The sequence below is a fragment of the Mustela lutreola genome, chromosome 6 (assembly GCF_030435805.1).
Source record: "Mustela lutreola isolate mMusLut2 chromosome 6, mMusLut2.pri, whole genome shotgun sequence".
NCBI classification, from domain to species: domain Eukaryota; kingdom Metazoa; phylum Chordata; class Mammalia; order Carnivora; family Mustelidae; genus Mustela; species Mustela lutreola.
Window position 1 is genome coordinate 93520468 of NC_081295.1, and position 19360 is coordinate 93539827.

The 19360-nt window shown below is 40.7% G+C and overlaps 1 protein-coding gene across 2 annotated transcripts in view; it reads right to left on the reverse strand.

Annotated features, from left to right (window-relative positions):
- The window catches only part of RCAN2 (regulator of calcineurin 2), a 270185-nt gene that overhangs the window by 216925 nt on the left and 33900 nt on the right, over window positions 1-19360 (reverse strand). For both annotated transcript variants that reach the window (XM_059178157.1, XM_059178156.1), the window contains one exon: window positions 12356-12582. In XM_059178157.1, the coding sequence (XP_059034140.1) occupies window positions 12356-12580 (225 nt within the window). In that variant the 5' untranslated portion in view covers window positions 12581-12582. The remainder of the gene's footprint in view (window positions 1-12355; window positions 12583-19360) is intronic.

The following is a 19360-nucleotide window of genomic DNA, read 5'->3' on the forward strand; positions in this document are numbered from 1 at the left end:
AGTCCAACATGCATCAGGCTTCTCATCGAAGTATATAAATGCAATGGCCAAATGACTACAGCTAGTCTTTTCAACTTCACACTCAGCATAAAAGAAAACGAAGCTTTCTAGTATTGGACAGGAGAAGGGCGATTCCAGACTGGCAGTTTACTGGGGCAATAAAGTCATGTATGGCTGTTCTTCAAGACACTGTGTGTAGGGGAAAGTCCTCTGGGCTGGTTCTTGAGAATACACTGGTTATTTGTTCAGATTCCAAAAGAGAGTCATCTCATTTGCCCTGACCTTGACTTAGAAGTTCTTCTGGGGGCAAAGGAAATAGACAATGCAGGTCAACCACTGCTTCTTGATGTGTTATGCAACAAGCATAAGACAAGGAAAGCAAAAAGTTCCTATGAGTTTTACATGATGCCAAGTGCAAAAGATCAGACGGGCAGACATTATTACTACTAGCCTTCATGGATTATGCCACTTACATCTTCACAACAACCCTATGAGATAAATACTTCACTTCACGGTGAAGACACTGAGGTGGGAAATTTTCAGTAAACCGCCCACAGTCACACAAGTGACAAGCAGTGGAAACGGGCTTTAGACTGGGCTAACAGGTGCTAGAGCCCCTCAGAGCCCCTCTCTCTTAATCACTGTGGCCATACCATTTCTCTACAGATGAGATGGCCTGTGTGGGGAGGGTTTTGAGGCCGGAGGGTATTAATGAAGAATGAACCCTGTCAGTGGCCCACAACAAAGCTGTCCTCCCAGAAAGCCCATCACACCAATGCTAGTGCTTCCAGCCACACACAGATGCAGATCACATGACTGCCCTTCCGTCACCTTCAGACACAAAAGGTATATTACCCTATGATATTAAACAACTGGTTCCTTTTATTCCAAGCAGTTGCTTTCCTTTAAGCTTCGATTAGAAGAGCAGTTGGCTATGCTCGCAAGCCATTAGCACTCCTGTGGGCTTAAACGTGCCACATAAAATAAATTGATCATATTTGGGCATATGCTCTGAATAGGCAATGGGAAAACCAGCCTCTGTATTGACCCACAGAGTTCCATTTCCAAGCTTCTCAGTCCTTTTTATTGCCCTGTCATCAAGTTAGTTCTAATACAGTTTACAATTTATATGCTTATTTCGTTTAACAGGCTATAATAACATTTATTTTGGCTGCTTTTCGTTGATCCTGTATAGATGTATAGATGTATAGATGTATAGATGCAGCGCCCTCTACCCTGCTCCTCATGTGAGGAATCTAGAGTTGCTAAATCCATAAAACACAAGGCATGAAAATATGCCTTGAAATGTTGCAAAACTCCGTAAATTCACTGATGAAGGAATTTGCAAACCGAAACGGGCACTGAGTAAAGACACAAAGGAGCCAGCCCTTCAGGAACGAAGGCTTTTTATTTTGGTGTTTGTGGTGTTGTTTACAACAATGCGTAAGCTTGACAAAGGACTGAAAAAATTCAAGTGACAGCTGACAAAGTCATCATGTTGACTGCAGAAAACCTAAAAATGCAGAAGGTTGGGGAGGTAAGATTCTAATGACTGTGCCCTGAATCTGGCAATTAAGAAAGCATTGCATTCCAACTGTGGAGTGGTGACAGGATCTTATTGAGGTGACTTTCTGTAGAGTCCAGACACAAGGGCTATTCTTAGAACAACCAAAAAAAGCATGGAGCTGCCTAAAAATAATGATGACTCAACACCTAGAGGCTTCAATGATGTAATGTTGTCAAAGAACACCCTCTCTCCTCACAGGTTGCAGCTTTTAAAATAAGCAAGCTCACAGCTCACTTTCTGAGGAAAGCAAAAATTTCACACACTGAAGGAGAAAACGAGGACACGTGGGTCACACCTACAATGTTCCATCCACGCATCGCGCGTCATGGTGACCTGGTTCGCTCGTGGAGGAAGCCCCTGCCAGAGTCGGAGTCCGTCCTTTCTCTCTGCCACCCACACGCATCAGTTGTCCTTTCAAAGCAGGGCCTGTGAGGCAGGACAGCAATGCAGATTACACAAGAGGCAGGCTGAAAAATCTGTCCTCGGGTCACCGCAGTCAGCACACTGCATCGCAAAGGATGGGTAGCTTTGGGTCCAGACTGTTGTACAAGGGCAAGGCAGGAGCTCCAAACAAGAAACAAAAATGTATCCCAGAGGCTTCTCCCTCCCCTCTTAGGCGGGCTCCTCTATAGGTTCTACCCACCGCCATGACTTACTTCACCTGACTTGTGCTCTCATTATCAGACCCCAGGGAGCATTAAGCTTCACGAGGGATCGCACCTCATTCATTTTTATACTCTCAGTCGCCAAGAGCAATGTTTGGGACATGGTAGATAGTCAATAATTGTTTAAAATGTGATGGCTAGATCGAGGAGACTGATGAATGATGCAGGAAAGATGTTAGTGTTCGAAGCTGATGGCCAAGAAAGAATTCTTGAGACATCCTTGGTGCAAAAAGGTGGTTTTATGAAAACACGGGGACAGGACTCAGCCCACAGCAGAAAGAGCTGCACTGGGGTACGAGGAGTGGTCCATTCTATACTTCCAAGTTGGGAGGGGGGTGAGGGGTAGCGTGAGCCTCCCACGTATTTTGGGAACAATGTTTCCAGGATCCCGAGGGGGCTAACAATTTTTAGGAAAATGTCATTTATTATTGTTGAGTAAACCCTCAGTCATGAGACTCATGTATATCGATGGGTCATGTGCTCGGAGGATGATTGCCAACATGTATGTTGGGGACGGGGGTTGAGATAAAGGATGTTTCCAAAGGAATTTTTATAGGTTAAAGTAGACTTACAGGATACGGGGGGTTGGGCCTGAGATTGCCTTTTGCCCTTAGTGAAGTATTAACATCTAGGCAGCTGAGTTCCTAGAGGAATGTCACTCTGTCTGTTTCAAGGATTTGTCAATGGGCTTAAGAGTACAGAAATTTAATAATTTTCCTTCTGCCTTTGTTTCTCAATTAATGCAGTACTCTCTCCTTGTCAGCATACTATGATTCACTGCCCTTCCCTGAGTATGTAGATTGTATATCTTAGGATATGTCTTAAGTATATCCTAGGATATAATATCTTCTAGGAGTAGGTTCACTAAAAAGGGAATTTTTGACCAGAAAATAATCTTCAAAGATATGGGGAATCTGAATCCCAAAGTTAACAGCAGCAATGTCCACAACAGCCACACTGTGGAAAGAGCCAAGATGTCTATGGACAGATGAAAGTATAAAGAAGATGTGTTATGTATATACAGACACGCACACAAACACACACAATGGAATATTATTCAGCCATCAGAAAGCATGAATACTTACCACCTACACAGACGTACATAGAACTGGGGGGTATTACGCTGAGCGAAATAAGTCAATGAGAGAAAGACAATTATCACTCATATGTAGAATATAAGAAGCAGCACAGAGGACCACAGGGGAAGGGAGGGAAAACTGATGGCAAGTCATCAGAGAGGGAGATAAACCCTAAGAGAGTCTTAATTCTAGGGAACAGACTTAGGGTTGCTGTGGGGGCGGGGGAGGTAACTGGGTGATGGGCATTAAAAAGGGCACGTGATGGAATGAGCACCGGGTGTTGTATGCAACTGAGGGATTACTGAACTCTGTACAGCTGAAACTAATGATGCACCATATGTTGGACAAGTGAATTTTTTTTTTTTTTAAGATTTTATTTATTCGACAGAGATCACAAGTAGGCAGAGAGGCAGGCAGAGAGAGAGGAGGAAGCAGGCTCCCCACTGAGCAGAGAGCCTGATGCGGGGCTCGATCCCAGGACCCTAGGATCATGACCTGAGCCGAAAGCAGAGGCTTTAACCCACTGAGCCACCCAGGCGCCCCAAGTGAATTTTTTTAAAAATGGAAAAAAAATCTTCAAGTCCAAAAGATTATTGAGTCCTGTAGGAGATACTCGGGAACAGGTTGTTCCCCACACCACAGAGCCAATGAATCTGTTCTTGAGGCTTGCTCTGCTCAGCAGGAAATAAAGCCAGGGACAGGGGTTTGAGAGTCAAGGCTGGGTGTATTATAAATAGATACCAACCCCCCCCCAAAAAAAAAACAAAAGAAAAACAAAAACAAAAAAACCCTGCATTCTATTTAATATGCTATTTCTTACATGTACCACTGTTTCTTTTTCAAAAAGGTGACCTTGTTACAGTAATACTTTCATTGTGCATTTCTGGAATTCCCCAAAGTCAGGTCCTAATCTCCAAAAGAAAACCATTCTTATTATTTTGTAGCAATTCTCCTTCTGGTGTCTTGTGCATGTTGCTTTTAAATAAAAATTATTTTACTATTACTACGGTGGGTTACCGGCCTGAATCACCATGCATTCATTAACTTAGTTTCCACAACTTCAAATCTACCCTAAAAACCAAGGATTTGCAAATCACTCAAAACACTGCAAAGAAAGTACTCTTGATCAGGCCAAAAGAGAAGTTCTTTTGAAAGAGACCACAGTTGCTTAGATATGCAAATTTAAAGAAGTTTCTTTAGAGGAAAGACAACCTCAATGGAGCTGAGAACCCAGCAGTCAACAGGAAGTAGGGAAGGGCAGAGCTAAGAAAACAAATGCATACCCACCTTCCCCCCTTTCTAAAGCATGATGGCCCCACCCTGCTGACTCCCACATTTAGAGCAGGGCTAGGGGTAGGAAGCAGATTGAACCAAAGCTAGTTAATGGTGCCAAATTTCTCACACTGAAGACTCATTCCTCTGAAATTTTTGAAAGAAGCTATTTGAAGCTAAACTCTTTTCTTCTTCTGTGTTCCTTGCAAAGCCTTGAACTTCACCCACATAGCGATAAATTTAAAATGCACTTCTGGTGCAAGTCTTACAACTGGAGAGAATGTAGTACCAAGGAGGAATATAATCTCTTCCAAGGAAAGAATACAATCCTCAAGGAGCAGGCATTGAAACCACAGAAATAATTTGGCTCTCGGCCGTTAGGAGTCAAAATTAGGCTCACGTTAGAATCTCAAACTTAAATCCATGTAACCTCAAATGGCTTATGTGTTCTTCTTCTCACCAATTAAGTATTAGAAATAACAATCAGATTTAAGAGTCAAACTAAAGCTCTAATTATGTGACCAGGTGCTTCTCTAAACACAAGCAGCCCACATGTGCAGTGGAAAGTGGTAACTGTGATTGCCACGTTACATTTTTCCCTTGAAGATATGTTAAAATTATTCTTCCAAACAATATGAATTATAGCAAAAATATGTATATATTATTCTAAAAATATATCATCTACTAATGAAGGTGATTTTTTTTCTATTCATAATGGAATTTTAAACATCTGCAAAATATACCCTTAGTGACTCCTGGCCAGCCTCCTTACATAGTTAAAGACAATTGTTAAAGTTCTGCTAAGGATATGAGCAGTTTGATGAGGTAATTCAGAAAATGTTCTTGCATTATACCTATGCATGATTAGGTTGCTACAAAAGAAACAGAATATCAAGACCACTAAGAATAAATACATTAGCCATGACTGAGTATTAATTTTAAATTTGAACTTCCTGGAAGCTAAGGAAAAAACAAAAGTAAGTTACATAAACTTCCTAGTGGGGAAAAAAAAAACAGTTCCCCAAAGTAAACAAGGTTTTCTCAGTACTATGTTCCGAAAGAAACATAACACATGAACCTTATTTGCGGAAACCTGAACAACATGTATCCTAGAACAAACACAGAAACAGTTCACATGCAGCAAAGGCTGAAATTAAACTTTCTAGAAACCCAAAGCTATCCTATCAAAGCACAACTTCCTTAGGATTCTACAAGGATTGGTTAAATCCAGCCTTTCTTCCTACCTCCACAGCACAGGGGCCATCTGGGCTCTCCTTTCTGGAACCAGAACCAGAGAGTCACAGGCTGGGTAGTGAGGAGGGGATAAAAGAGAATGAGAAAGGGAACCAGTGTTTACCAAGGAGACCTAGCATCGTGTCACCTCCTCTTACCCATTTCACCTCATTTCATCACATAACAAAACTACAGAGAAGGTATGGTCAACCCCATTTTATCAAAGAGAGAATGGAGATTCAGAGAAGTTGGCCAAGAGCACGTAATGAGTCCGCAATAGAGGCAGGATCTGGACCCAGGTTCTTCTAGATCCGAAGTCCTCGCACAGGGCCCTTCTGTCTCTCTCTCTCTCTCTAAGTGCCCAACGTTATATCGAGGACTGGGGGGATGGGGGAGACTACAGGATGCAGAAGAACCATGAGCTTTCTCTATTGCCATCAAGACACTTGGATTCATCCAGCTGGAATGTAAGACCAGACCATCATATGAGGCAGTGTTTTCTATGCATAAATAATATACTAAATGACCTGGAGTTAGTAACAGCTGCAAATAAAGGGGGAAGGTGTAAGGTTTGAACAAAGCGCAAGATATGATATTTCAACCTATATGCTGAAAAATCTTACCCATGTCATGTATCTGATCAACGGGTCTCCACATCAAAACACGGATGGGAGATTACAGTGCTTACAGTTAAAGCAATGGTTATGCTGTATAATAAAACATCCCCAGCAAAAAAAAATATTACCAAAATATCACCAGAAACTGATCAAACTTAAAAAAAAACAAACCTACACAGATTATGTTCTATATATCCATTCTTCTTAAAAGGTAGGAGAGTATGATTGAACACTGTATGCAAAATTATAAGTGGGTAGAGAGTTATAAATGAGTAGGTAATAGTGAAGTATATGTAGTGCCCTAATAACCCCACTCTCATGCAGCAAATATCTCATGATATTAATGCGATCGGCTCTCAGCTCGTCCATACCACACTGATCTCATCCACAGAGCTAAATGTCAGGCCTGCTGTGAAAGATACCTTAGTATTGCTTTAAAGTTCATGTCCAAGCTCTCTGACTTTCTTTGGTTATCTCTGAACAGGTCCAGAATTTCAGACTACTGACCTAAGAACAGAGTCAATGATGTCCAGAAAGGCAGTGGGAGGCCAATGACATTTTCAACTGGTAGGAGCAAAGGAAATAATAATAAACCTCCTTCCCCCACCCTTCCCCGGGGCTCCCTCTCTGAAATTGCCTCTTAAAGAAAGAAAGTTGTTAGGAGACACAACTCAAGAGTTACCCTTGAATTTATACAACCTTTTAAATTTGAAATAATTCAAAGTTTTCCATTATGATGAGGACCACTATGATGGTTGTGCCTTGCTTGTACTTTTCAGGGGCTACTGGCCAGGGAAGAGATCAGAGAATGAAATCCAGCCTGTCCTCCACCTGTCAAGCTGCTCACAACTGCTCTGGGCTGCATCCACCACCCCTTCAGCTGAGGGAAAAGGGCACTACATTTTCAAATTCACTATCTTGGCCCAGACAGTATGTCCTAAGGTTGCTTCTGCCCATGGGGGCACCTTCTCATAATTCACAGCATCACTGTATAGGCCAGCAGCAGCTCTGATGGACACCATCTAAAATGGTTTCCAAGTACCTTCATCTTTCCAAAAAGGGAAAAAGCCTCCTGCCCCTCTTTAATATTATCCTGGACTCACTGGAACATGGCAGCCGTTTTTCCCCAGGTGCCATCAGGAATATACACTCACCTTCTCTTTGGCACAGAAACCAAATACTCTCAACTTTTTATGCACCAGGCTTAATTCTTTCCACTGCCTCAATTATTTGTAGGTAGTTAAGTGGGGCATTTAGAGTGGCTTGTCAGATGCTCAAGCCCCAGGGGGTCACTCAATTCTGTGGAGAAGCAAGACACTAAATATGCCTCTGGAATATTTCAGTCACTTTAAGAAAGGTTAAGGTTCCAGGGAATGTCCTACAGCAGCTTTCAAATCTGCCCCACGCTGGGCCTCTCATCTGGCAGGTGCCCCCAAGTGATTAGCGGTGACTAATTATGGTTCCCAGTCATTGTCCAGAGAAAAGACAAAATGGGAATAACTTAACTGCATACAATGATACCCACTGTTTTTTTCACAATTCAGACCTTCTTTAAAGCAACAAACCTATTTGTAAATGTCACTTTCACCCATCCAGGATGAAAAGCACAAGAAAAACAGCACAACTCGCTCTTATTCTCAAATATGTGGTATCTAATTTAATTGTTAACTGCTTTAGTATTTAAAACAAATGCTCAGTTACCATTTTCCCACACTCAGGCCACCATAGTCTACTTCATTTCTTCTTTTTTCAACCTATCTTCAGCAGCACTTAAACTACAGTAAATCATCTTCTTGTTTATCCTTTGCTACACATTTACAACTGAACTGATTCGGACTCAATGTATTTACATCTAGCTTGAGTCTTGCTATTGGATTGCCTCAGTTCTCTGCTTTACATTCTTTTACTTGACTGTTCAAGTGGTGGATAGCCAAGTTTATTTCTAGAACTGGCTTTCCAGAGTCGAGTTGAGAGATGGTAAGGTACAGTGGGTAATGAATCAGAATTGAACATCGAGAGGACTTGTGCTTACTGTATCAACCTAGATAGACTAAGTTATACTCTTAAGAACAAACTCCCTAATTCCAGTGGTTTAAATCAACGAAGGCTTTTCTTTTTCCTTGTCATGTTACATGTTCCTCATGTTGGCCAGAACTCTGTGTCAACACTCTCCTTGCCCTACAACCAAAACTACGAGAGTAGGCACCACCTGGCACAATGCCAATCGCCCCAGCACTGTGAAAAGAACATTCTTCAGGGTCAAACATCCATAATTAAATGCTTAACTTGGAAGTGACAGGTCGTTTCTGCTTACACACTGGGCAGAACTAGCCAGAGGGGTCCACAGAACACAACTGTGATATACACTCGGGGGGAGAGAAGCAGAAAGACACCCCCCCTTATAGGACTGTCATGACAATTAAAGGCTTTAGTGTTTATAAAGCCATTTGGAAGAGTACTTGGCACCTTGCTGTATGCAACTAAGTACCTGCTGCTATTATTCCTAATCACGATTATTTTTAAACTGAATAAATTCATCATTTTTGGAGGCCACTATCAAGTCAGGTTTCTCCTTACTCAATTGCATTTGGCTAAATGTTTCGTGATGATTGTTTCCCTGTTCTCCTTGAGCTACCAGTGAATGCCAATGACCCACTGAGCAAACACTCACCTATCTTCAGAACAGACACAGGGCAGCCCCCAGGATATCCCTCCAGCCTCACCTGTCTCAAGATGAGTCTCTGTAGCCCAGCTGGACCCAGAAAGGCAAACCCAGGGGAGCATGCCAAAGGGAAATGAACCCTAGTAACTTTTCGGTGTTGCAAGCTGTGAAGATCCCAGTTCTAAATGTGCTTCATACAAAAATATTTATGTTTCAAGCTGTAGCATGCAAACAGCAATCTGCATTTATTGGTTGCAGATGCCAATTTCCTCCAGCTCCGGTTCTCTTCTGTGTTATATAAACAAATCTCAACCATCTGGACCACAACAAGCCACTCTGAAGTATGTGCTCACTCCTTGCAAAAAGCAGCAAATCAAAATATAATCTCACAGAATTCTGCCTCACAGAAAATCGGAGTGAACAATTTTCACAAAGCTGTTTTTCAAAGGTTCTTTAGGTGTCAGAATAGGAAAGATGGGATAGCAGAAAGGAACTTCTCATAAGTACTTTGATGAAGAAAAACTAGCATAACAGGAAGATCAGATCCTGTGGTGTTACCTATATTAACAGTCCAATCTAGGGGCTTCCAAAGTAGCTCAAAAAAGAAAAGGGCTCAGAAAAATCGTCTTAGACGGGTGGAAAGACCGAGAAGAGAGTGGTGCAAGACTCATTCAGGATAGTCAGAGAGCAAAAACTGTAATTCCTCCCCAGCTAAGGAAGTTGAAATGTATGCTTTATAATACCTGCAAAAAACAATCTAAACTATAGTCCATCAATATCAAGGAACAATGAACTAGAAGCAGACTATGCCAAGAAAGAAAGGACAAGTTCCATGTGTTGTCACCTACCCACCTGGACCTCTGAAATGAATACGAAGCATCATTTCCCATGTCCTGTCTCCCTGATAGAACTCCAGGCTGCTCAACGCATCTTCCCAAGGCCAAGTATTTTAGAAGATCACCACAGCCAACTTTGCCCACAGGCAAATGCAGGAGGGCTAGAAATGCTTCCTGTTCCTTTTCCCTCCACCTAAAGATATCCCCTTATCAACTTAGCACAGTGCCTAAAATGTCCATCCTTTGGGAAAGAATGATTTTCAGACTTAGGTGACTTAGGTTCATGAACTTGGAACACTGTGTAATTTCCTGAGAGAATGGCATACAAAATAAGTCAGTTCTGTTAAAATGGTGAAAATCAATGGAAGTCAAAGGAAGACCATAAAGGTCTGGGACTTAAAGAGGATGAGGCAGAAAAACGAGGATCCCCAAGGCTCCCCAAATACATTTTCCAGTGTCGTGCCTCCTTGCTACTGTCAACTCATTTGGTATCTGATCATCTTGCTTTGTCGTCCGTAACCATGGATACATAATTAGTCTACTTAAATCAAAACTGAATCTAGATCAGATTATTTGATATCCTGTAGACTTTGCTGAAGTGGGGGCTATAAAACCACCCCAAAGTAGAAGAATTTCTATCTGATTTAATAAGTCCAATTATGTAGACTTTGGCCAAGTATAAAATTCACCTCCTTGACTACAAAAATGTGGTCTAAATAATTTGAAACTGGCTCTGCTGAACTACATCTTGTTGATATCAACTCAATATTTTATCGAGGTCATTTAAAAACCAAATACTTTTGGTCAAGCTGCAATGTACCAACTTTGTATACAAATTAAAAGAGAGTATTTTGTAATCCATGATTCAGTCACAGATCAGAGCATCACAACAGATGTGGGAACTCTGCCCAGGCTTCTGTCTTCCTATATAACCAATCCTGGATCAGGAGATCAGTCATGCTTGAGCAGCACTCCAGAATGGAATAAGTTCCTTCCTAGGTCCTACTGTTTCAATCTACCAGGAAGTATTTAATCAGGAAAGAATCAAAATCCTCTTTTGGTCTCTAAGGAAAATCCTTCTAATTGTTGATTCATTTAGATAAACAGATGACAGAATGAGAAAACATCTTGTTTCATAGTTAATGTCAGGCAGATTTCAGGGGGGAAATTAGTGGGTCTGAGTAAAATCTAATCTGTGTTATAAACTGTTTATAATCCAAGAGCAAAATTCCTAGTTTCTTTCAAAGAGATCACATGCAATTTTCTTTCTTCAAAGAGTCAAGGGATTACAACACTGGAGGTTCTAATCACATTAAAGGCCTCGGATTTCAAGCTATTTTTAGCCTATCATGTCGATGTTCAACTCCAAAGTAATATCAATATAAAACTATCTTTATAATTCCTAATCCTCCAGGCTATCAGAATTGTTTACAAAACCAATAAAATCCAATTAAAAAAAAAAAAGAAAGACTTCCAGTAATTGTTTTCAGGCAAAAGAGTTTGGAGTTCAGCAATTGGCAAAATCAGCCCAAGTTTGTGAAACGGCAATCATAACTCCTACTCTTATATCTCACACAGAGGCTTATAATTCAGTTTAGGAAAAAAGGCCCTTCCACCCAGGAAGTGTAGCCCAGGTTTTATAACATACTATTATAGTACATGTTTACAATTAGAAATCTGCATTTAAAAATAAAGAAATCTACATTGACAGGAAAGGTTTGATCTATTCAGACACCCCACTAAAAAGATCAGAGAAATCTAAAATGAGCTTTAAAAAGATCTCCAAGCAGAATACTTAATTCCAATTTCCAAGAATACTTACACTGAATCAGGTTTGTTTCTTAACATGGGAAGCTCCATTCTCTGGAAAATACTTGTATACAGACAACCTCATTCCCCAATCACTTCAAATCAACCATTTTTCCTCAAATTCTTACCACACACTTAACAATTCCACCCTGTGTGATACTACTGAGCAAAGCAAGACTCAGACGACCAGACCTTTCTCATAACACCTGCGGGACTCAGCTCACAGCTAGGCTTGGAACATTCACTAACTGCAGCAGAGTTAGGGGTACAAGAGAGCTTGTGCCATTTGGCAGAATAGGAAAAAATAAAACTTTTTTTAAGCAACGTCTCTTTCCTAGCCCAAGGGCTATCTCCTGCAATCGCTATTCCTAACACCATTTGCTCTGTTAGATAGGCCTGTGAGTCTCCGAGGATGAGAGCTGATTTAACATCCACAATCTTGTCACAGTTTGTTGATAACAGAATAGGCTTTTCTCCTCCTGCTCTGCATGCCAAGAACAGAGACAACCACACATTTTCCAAAACTTCAAACCATCAATCACAAATAAGCCATGGAAATACTCTGGGATAATGCCACATCTCCCCCATGATTCCCGAGTAGAAAAGGCTCATTACCTTGCTCTCTTCTCCTTCAAACACTGACTGGTGAACATTGCACGCAAACAGTGAGTTGGGGAGGTCGTTGAAGTCAGTGATTGCTTGAAAGGCTTCCTCTGCGAAACACCGAGTTACAGCCCAGTCTCTGTCTATGCAGCAGAGCAAGAGAAGTCCTCCATCCTCTGGGATGTGCCCCTGCTGCCCCAGGCTCCTCATTCCAATGAAGTAGGATTCTCCCCTCATTCCTGAGGACACAAAGATGGACATACATTAGAGACAGACACTGATTCCTTCACACTTGGTTCTAAGCCCATGGTTCTAGATTGTGTGGGGCAGAGCAGGGGAGTGTGATGAGAAGCAGGGACTAGGAGGAGGAGGAAGACCCAGAAAGTTCACGTTACCCACCTTGGTCTCTTGAGTCACTATTTTCCATCCAGCTCTGCCGCCAGGCAACAACCCAGTCAGCTCTATAATCAAAAAACCCCACTTAACCAAGTTATAAATTGGAGGTTGGGCACTGTAGCCCAGCTGCCCAGCGCTTACTAGATATAGGACCTGGAAAAGATGAAACCTCTCCCGGCCTTCGCGACCGTATGAAAATCATATAGAAACAGGGAGGGCTTTGACAAGTTAGATAATGAATTCTGTAATACCACCGCCCCTGCCACCAATACTACTGATGCCTATCTTTTACTGAGTTCCAGGAACTATTTTAAATGATTGACACACATCAACTAACCTATTAAATCTTCACAACAGTCTATGAGATTGGTACCAATGTTATCCCCATTTTACGGATGGAAAAACTGAAGAACAAAGTAAGGAAGTAACTTTTACTACATCAGTGATAAAACAGCAGGACTGGAATTCAAACCCAGGGAATCTGGCACCAGAACTCACTTTCCTGTACCATGGAAATGGAACAAGTCAAAATTAGTGCAAGTTCGTATTTAAGGAAGAACAATCTACTTCATCACCACCCGAATCCTGGCTGTGGTAACTCTAGCAGTTAATGGAATATCCATAAAAAGACACACACACACGTGTGCATGCACACACACACACACACACACTCACCCCTACCTTCTGCCTGGGATCATTACTCTAAGTAATTTGTGAATCCTGGATTTTGAAAATAAGTACTATTATGGTTAACCCATAGGATCTAGATACAGATTCCCTTTCCTCATAGCCCCCATCACAGAACTTTCTAGTATTCATCTTACCTAGCTATGTTCAATCATTTTATTATTTCCTAACTCCAACATTTCAAAATTCTACCCAGCTGCAACCAGTTGGAGAGGTTTCTCATATTTTTTTATATTGACACCTTGTAATAGATTTTATCAGCCTCCCCACATATTTTGAGGACAGTAGCTACATTTTTCCTTAGTATCCATTTTCATGCCTGTCATGTTCAGTAATTTGAAGCGCTGAAGGTGAAATAATTTGTCCATGAGCATGCAAGTAAGGCCGACAGACACCTCTAATGTGGCTGCTGGGCCATCTTCAGTAAGTTCCCTTTCCCCAGCCCCAGCATGGCCAAGTACAGGACAGACGGGTGGGACCCACAGAATATCCCTCTGCCCTCATGACATTTGCTGGACACAAATTCTGATCCCCAGACCAGTAGGGGTTCCCGTGTATATTTCTCTTGAGCTCTGAATGTATCAATCAGGTGATGAGGTTATGTTTTTGTTTCTATTTTTCCTAGAAACAAAGCCCAAGTGGGAACCTGATCAGCATCACTTGATGGCAATATAAATAATGCATTACATATAAAATCTTGGGGCTGGCTAGGACAAAAGCCAAAAATTTAAAAAGTTGAGGTATAACTCTAAAAGCAGATCAATGTAACTGTGGTAAATACAAACTCTTATTCCATATAACATCCAGTAGAACCATTCCTATATTTCAAAGTTCTTAAAACTCTAATTAATACATTTGCTGTATTTAAGTCAACAAACTTTTTTTTTTTAAGATTTTATTTATTTATTTGACAGAGAGAGAGAGCACAAGCAGCAGGAGCTGCAGGCAGAGGGAGAAGCAGGTTCCCCTCAGAAGCCCGATGTGGGGCTCAATCCCACGACCCTGGAATCATGACCTGAGCAGAAGGCAGATGCTTAACCGACTGAGCCATCCAGGTGCCCCAACAAAGTATTTATTTTATTTTATTTTATTTTAGGATTTTACTTATTTATTTGACAGAGCACAAGCAGGAAAAACTGCAGAGGGAGAGGGAGAAGCAGGCTCTCCACTTAGCCGGCAGCCTGATGCGGGGCTTGATCCCAGTACCCTGGGATCATGACCTGAGCTGAAGGCAGTTGATGATTAATCAACTGAGCCACCCAGGTGCCCCAATTTATTTTAAATAAAACTATAGTACAGCTTTCAAGCTTTGTTTTATTCTATAATTAATCCAAGATATATGAATATTTGTAATTACACAGTACTTATATATGTATTTGTTTTCCTTCATATTAATATTTATACTGCTGCTTCAAATATTTACTATAATATGCATAATAACCATCATTTCTTATTAGAGTAATAATTACTTTAATACTAAGAATAATTACTAAAAGCATTAAAATAGTATTATTTTCATCAGTGGATTATAGGAAACCTCTTAATAATGAAGTCAGAATCATCCAGTAGCATGAAGTATAGCTATTATGTGTCAATACTTATTTATTTAATTTACTTGACAGACAGAGATCACAAGCAGGCAGAGAAGCCGGCAGAGAGAGGAGGAAGCAGGCTCTCTGCTGAGCAGAGAGCGCCATGCGGGACTGGATCCCAGGACCCCGGGATCATGACCTGAGCAGAAGGCAGTGGCTTAACTAGCTGAGTCACCCAGGTGTCCCCTGATTCTATTTTTAATCCCATCCCTGTAATTTAAAATTTTTTAATTAATCAAAATTGATCCCAAAATGTTTTCCGAGTTTCGATTACTCTTTTTCTGAAAGAAATAAAAATCCATTGCTGAACAAATTAATTAAATAGATGGAATATTAAGCCTTACTCGGGGCTCATTTTAATCTACTCAAATAGCCTTAACTTCTGTTCTAAGCTGTAACAATACGATTATCTTCAAGAGACTTTATTTTAAGCTCATTACTTTCAGTAAAGATTTAAAAGGTGAATGCATTTTTGGCAAACAACCTATTCTACTTATATGGAGAAATATTTTAGAAGTCAGAGCTTTGAACAAAGGAACCCTGATTTCTCTTTCGAGTCCCATTACTGAGTCAGTAGTAACCTGGAGAGTCCATCAATCATTCGATGACTCAGTTTATCTTTATAAAAGGAGAACAAAAACATCTCTCTGCCTCCCTTCCTCTGCAGAGGAGGAAGAGGCAGGGCAATGAAAGAGAAATGGAAAAACTGATCAACATCAGCATTCACCACTACATAAAAGGATAAGTAATATAAAATAGGGTAAAAACACGACATCACGATAATCTCAGGGCAAGACCGTTATTCTTTGGTATTACCACTAACCTTAAGCAAACGCAAGAAATAAAGGGAAGCTCTCAACACCAAAAGAACTCCTAAAAAGAAATGTCAAGGTCTGATACAGCCCAAAAGAACTAGTTTATCTTTAAACTCATTTCAAAACCCTGAACTATTGTAATACAACTTCAAAGCAACAGCTGTCTGCATAGCATAAGAAGCTTTACATGTATCATCCCCATTTCTAAACCTGAGGTTGGTCATCCAAAAAGAACTGCTTTCCCTCCAGACACCTCTGTGGGAGGGTTTCCCAACCTCCCCCATGGTCTGTGAACATGACTTCCTTCCTCTGCACACGCTGAGCACCCCGCACAGCCCTCTCCCAGGGGTCACCCTGCACCTGCTTACTGCTTTACTAGCCCACATCTCAAACCAGACTGGGAGCCTCTTGAGAAGAGAGACTGACCAGTCTTCATCCGTGTATCTTCAGCCTGGTTCATCTAGAAAGGCCTCAAAAGAATGTTTGATGGAATTAAGGAATCATGTAAAAAGGAGTCATCTTCAAAAAATAACAGACAAATATATAAACAAATAATATTTACTTCACATGTATCCACTAACACTGAAAACAACCTGCTGACTTCCATGTTAAGGTTAGATTTATAAGATGGAATTTTATAAATGGAAGATAGCAAGAACCACTCAAAGGATTCCTCTAGCTAAAATGAAAAAAGTGCAGGGAATAATTAAAATAATATATATATTTTTAGTTATACAAGTTCACTGAAGAAAAAAAACTGAAAAATTCAGAAAGGTACTTTACAAAGAAAATAAAGGCAAACCATAACCCTACTATCTAGAGAATACTGTATTAAAAGTTTGGTACATTTAGTTCTAGTGCTTTTTCACACGTGTAATTTCTAAACAAATTGGGATCCTGCTATTTCGTATCCCACTTCTTTTTCAAAACATTGATATAATCAAGAGCAATTCCCTGTAACATTATATATTCTTTGAAAACACTAATTTTAATGGACACATAGTATCCCAGTGTACAGATCGGTCATAATTTACTTAACCATTCTTCTGTTATTTGACATTTAGAAAGCATAAATTTCCATCATCATGTGCATCTGGAAACCCACTATCCACTATTAAAATACAAATGGTCTCCTGGAAGAACCTGAAAACTTCTTCACATGCAGAGAAGACACATCTTTATAACATGCTGGAAGGGGCACACTTGGGTTCCACCCCTTCTCAATGTCACGTGCTTTCCAGACTGTGGTTTTCACATCAGCAAAATGGAGAAAGAATGTGACTTTGTCTATTTTACAGTCTACCGTGAACGTCCAATGAGATGAAGCACATGAACGTCTTTCAAAACCTCCAAAATAATACGTGAATTAAAGCTATTTATTACTCCTTCTCAGCTCATCCAGAGCAAGGCAATGGCAGAGGAACCTGGCCCTACTGAGGTGCCTGCCATCCACTACTGTTAAGTGTAGGGACACATGAATGTCTATGAGGGCTAAGCCCATATCATTAAAATGAGAAACCAGTAGAGATGCTGCTCCAATATTTGGTTTCAGTGTGGCTGGTGACTCCAGAAGAAGGGAATAATAACCATAATACAAGAGAGAGCAATGAAAATAGAAAAAAAGCAATGCTGCCCCCACCCAAACACCACCAACAGCACAATAACGGTTATAATCCCGAGAGTTAGTAGCAATGAGAATAATAAATGCTTGAATTTGACTCATTTTAATGAAGGAGGAAGCATGAAGACAGGAAGATTTTCAACTATTTCACTATTTCGCTACAATGTGAAAATGATTTTATCCGAGATCCTCAGATAACCTTATAGCACTTATTAATTAAATATTTAAAGACTTGAAATGAAGACGGTACAGCTCCTTCTATGAAGAGTAGTCCCCTGAAACTTAAAGATGCTCATTCAGTATCAAAGATTTAGCAAATAAATAAATGTTTGTTGTGCAAATAAGGGAATAAATTTTCCCTCAATAAACAAGAATAATTGGGGCGCCTGGGTGGCTCAGTGGGTTAAGCCGCTGCCTTCAGCTCAGGTCATGATCTCAGGGTCCTGGGATCGAGTCCCGCATCAGGCTCTCTGCTCGGCAGGGAGCCTGCTTCCTTCTCTCTCTCTCTCTGCCTGCCTCTCCATCTACTTGTGATTTCTCTCTGTCAAATAAATAAATAAAATCTTTTAAAAAAATTAAAAAATAAACAAGAATAATTTATTGCCGGGTTTCTACACAAGGAATGAAGCTTTCCAAAACTCCGACTTTTCATTCCATGCAAACACTTACTTGGTACACCTGAACCCAGGAGAAGGGACTTCATAAAGGCAGCTGACTCTGTCGGATATCATTACTGTCACAGTGTTATCAACATGCATGAGAGTCAGATTTCTGAATTCAGAATTCCAGAAAAACCCCACCTTTCTGGGAATAGGGCATATCTCATGCAAATGGAGAGCCATGCATTTGCTCATAGGATTTCTGGTCTAGAAAGTCTTATATAAGTCTCGGGGTGCCTGAGTGGCTCAATCAGTTGAGTGGCTGCTTTCATCTCAGGTCATGATCGCGCCCCATGTCAGGCTCCCTGCTCATTGGGGAGCCTGCTCTCCCTCTCCCTCTGCCCCTCCCCTTGCTTCTGCATGCTCTCTCTTTCTAATAAATAAAATCTTAAAAAAAAAAAAAGTCTTATATAAGTCTGGATATAAAAGGAGAGGTAATTCCAAATAATCCCATGAGAACAGCAGAGAACCAAGACAAAAAAAAAAAAAAAAAAAAACCTCATAAAAAAACAAAAACAAAACCAGATTTTAAACCTCCATGGAGATGCTCATATTCATGCTAGCTTCACTATCAAGTAAAATCAGCCCTTGGAAGGGCTAGGGTGATAATAATCTCATCTTGAGTCCTTTCAACATGAAGAGAACATCACAGCCAATTCTGAGTACCACTCATTACAGAAAAACTAGAAGTCTTTCTCAGGACATTATTTAGAGTCATCCAAGGGCCAAAAGTCATGTCATCTGAAAAACAGGGCCATGGGAAGACATAGCCTCGTGAAGCATAGGAAAAGGAGTCTTGAGTGAAGTCACAGTTGCCATCAACTTCTGAAAGAGGAAAAAGAATTTTAGTGTAAGGTGCTAAGAAAGAAGTCAAAGCAGAGAGAAACAGAGAAAGAATTCATCTTCATGAAAGGTGCCATGGATCTTTCAACAATTCAGGCTGAAACCGAAAAGTCCTGCCTCGTGTCTTAGTGAGTAACTTTTATGAGTGACAGCCAATGAGTCAGTTCCACAGAGCAAGGGACAAACATCCGGTGGGATGTCAGAGGGAATCTTAAGACCAGGGGGCTGGCTGGCTGGCTGCATTTCTGGTATGGTCTCTTCTCACCTGGAAATTTTTATCTTTTCACGATTAGAAGAAAATACACAGAAGAGGAAACTGTTTATCTCTGGGTTTAACGATGCTCAAGAAAGGGAAATTTATAACCTTTAACAAAAGTTTTCTCCGGTGTTAAAACCTTTAATTA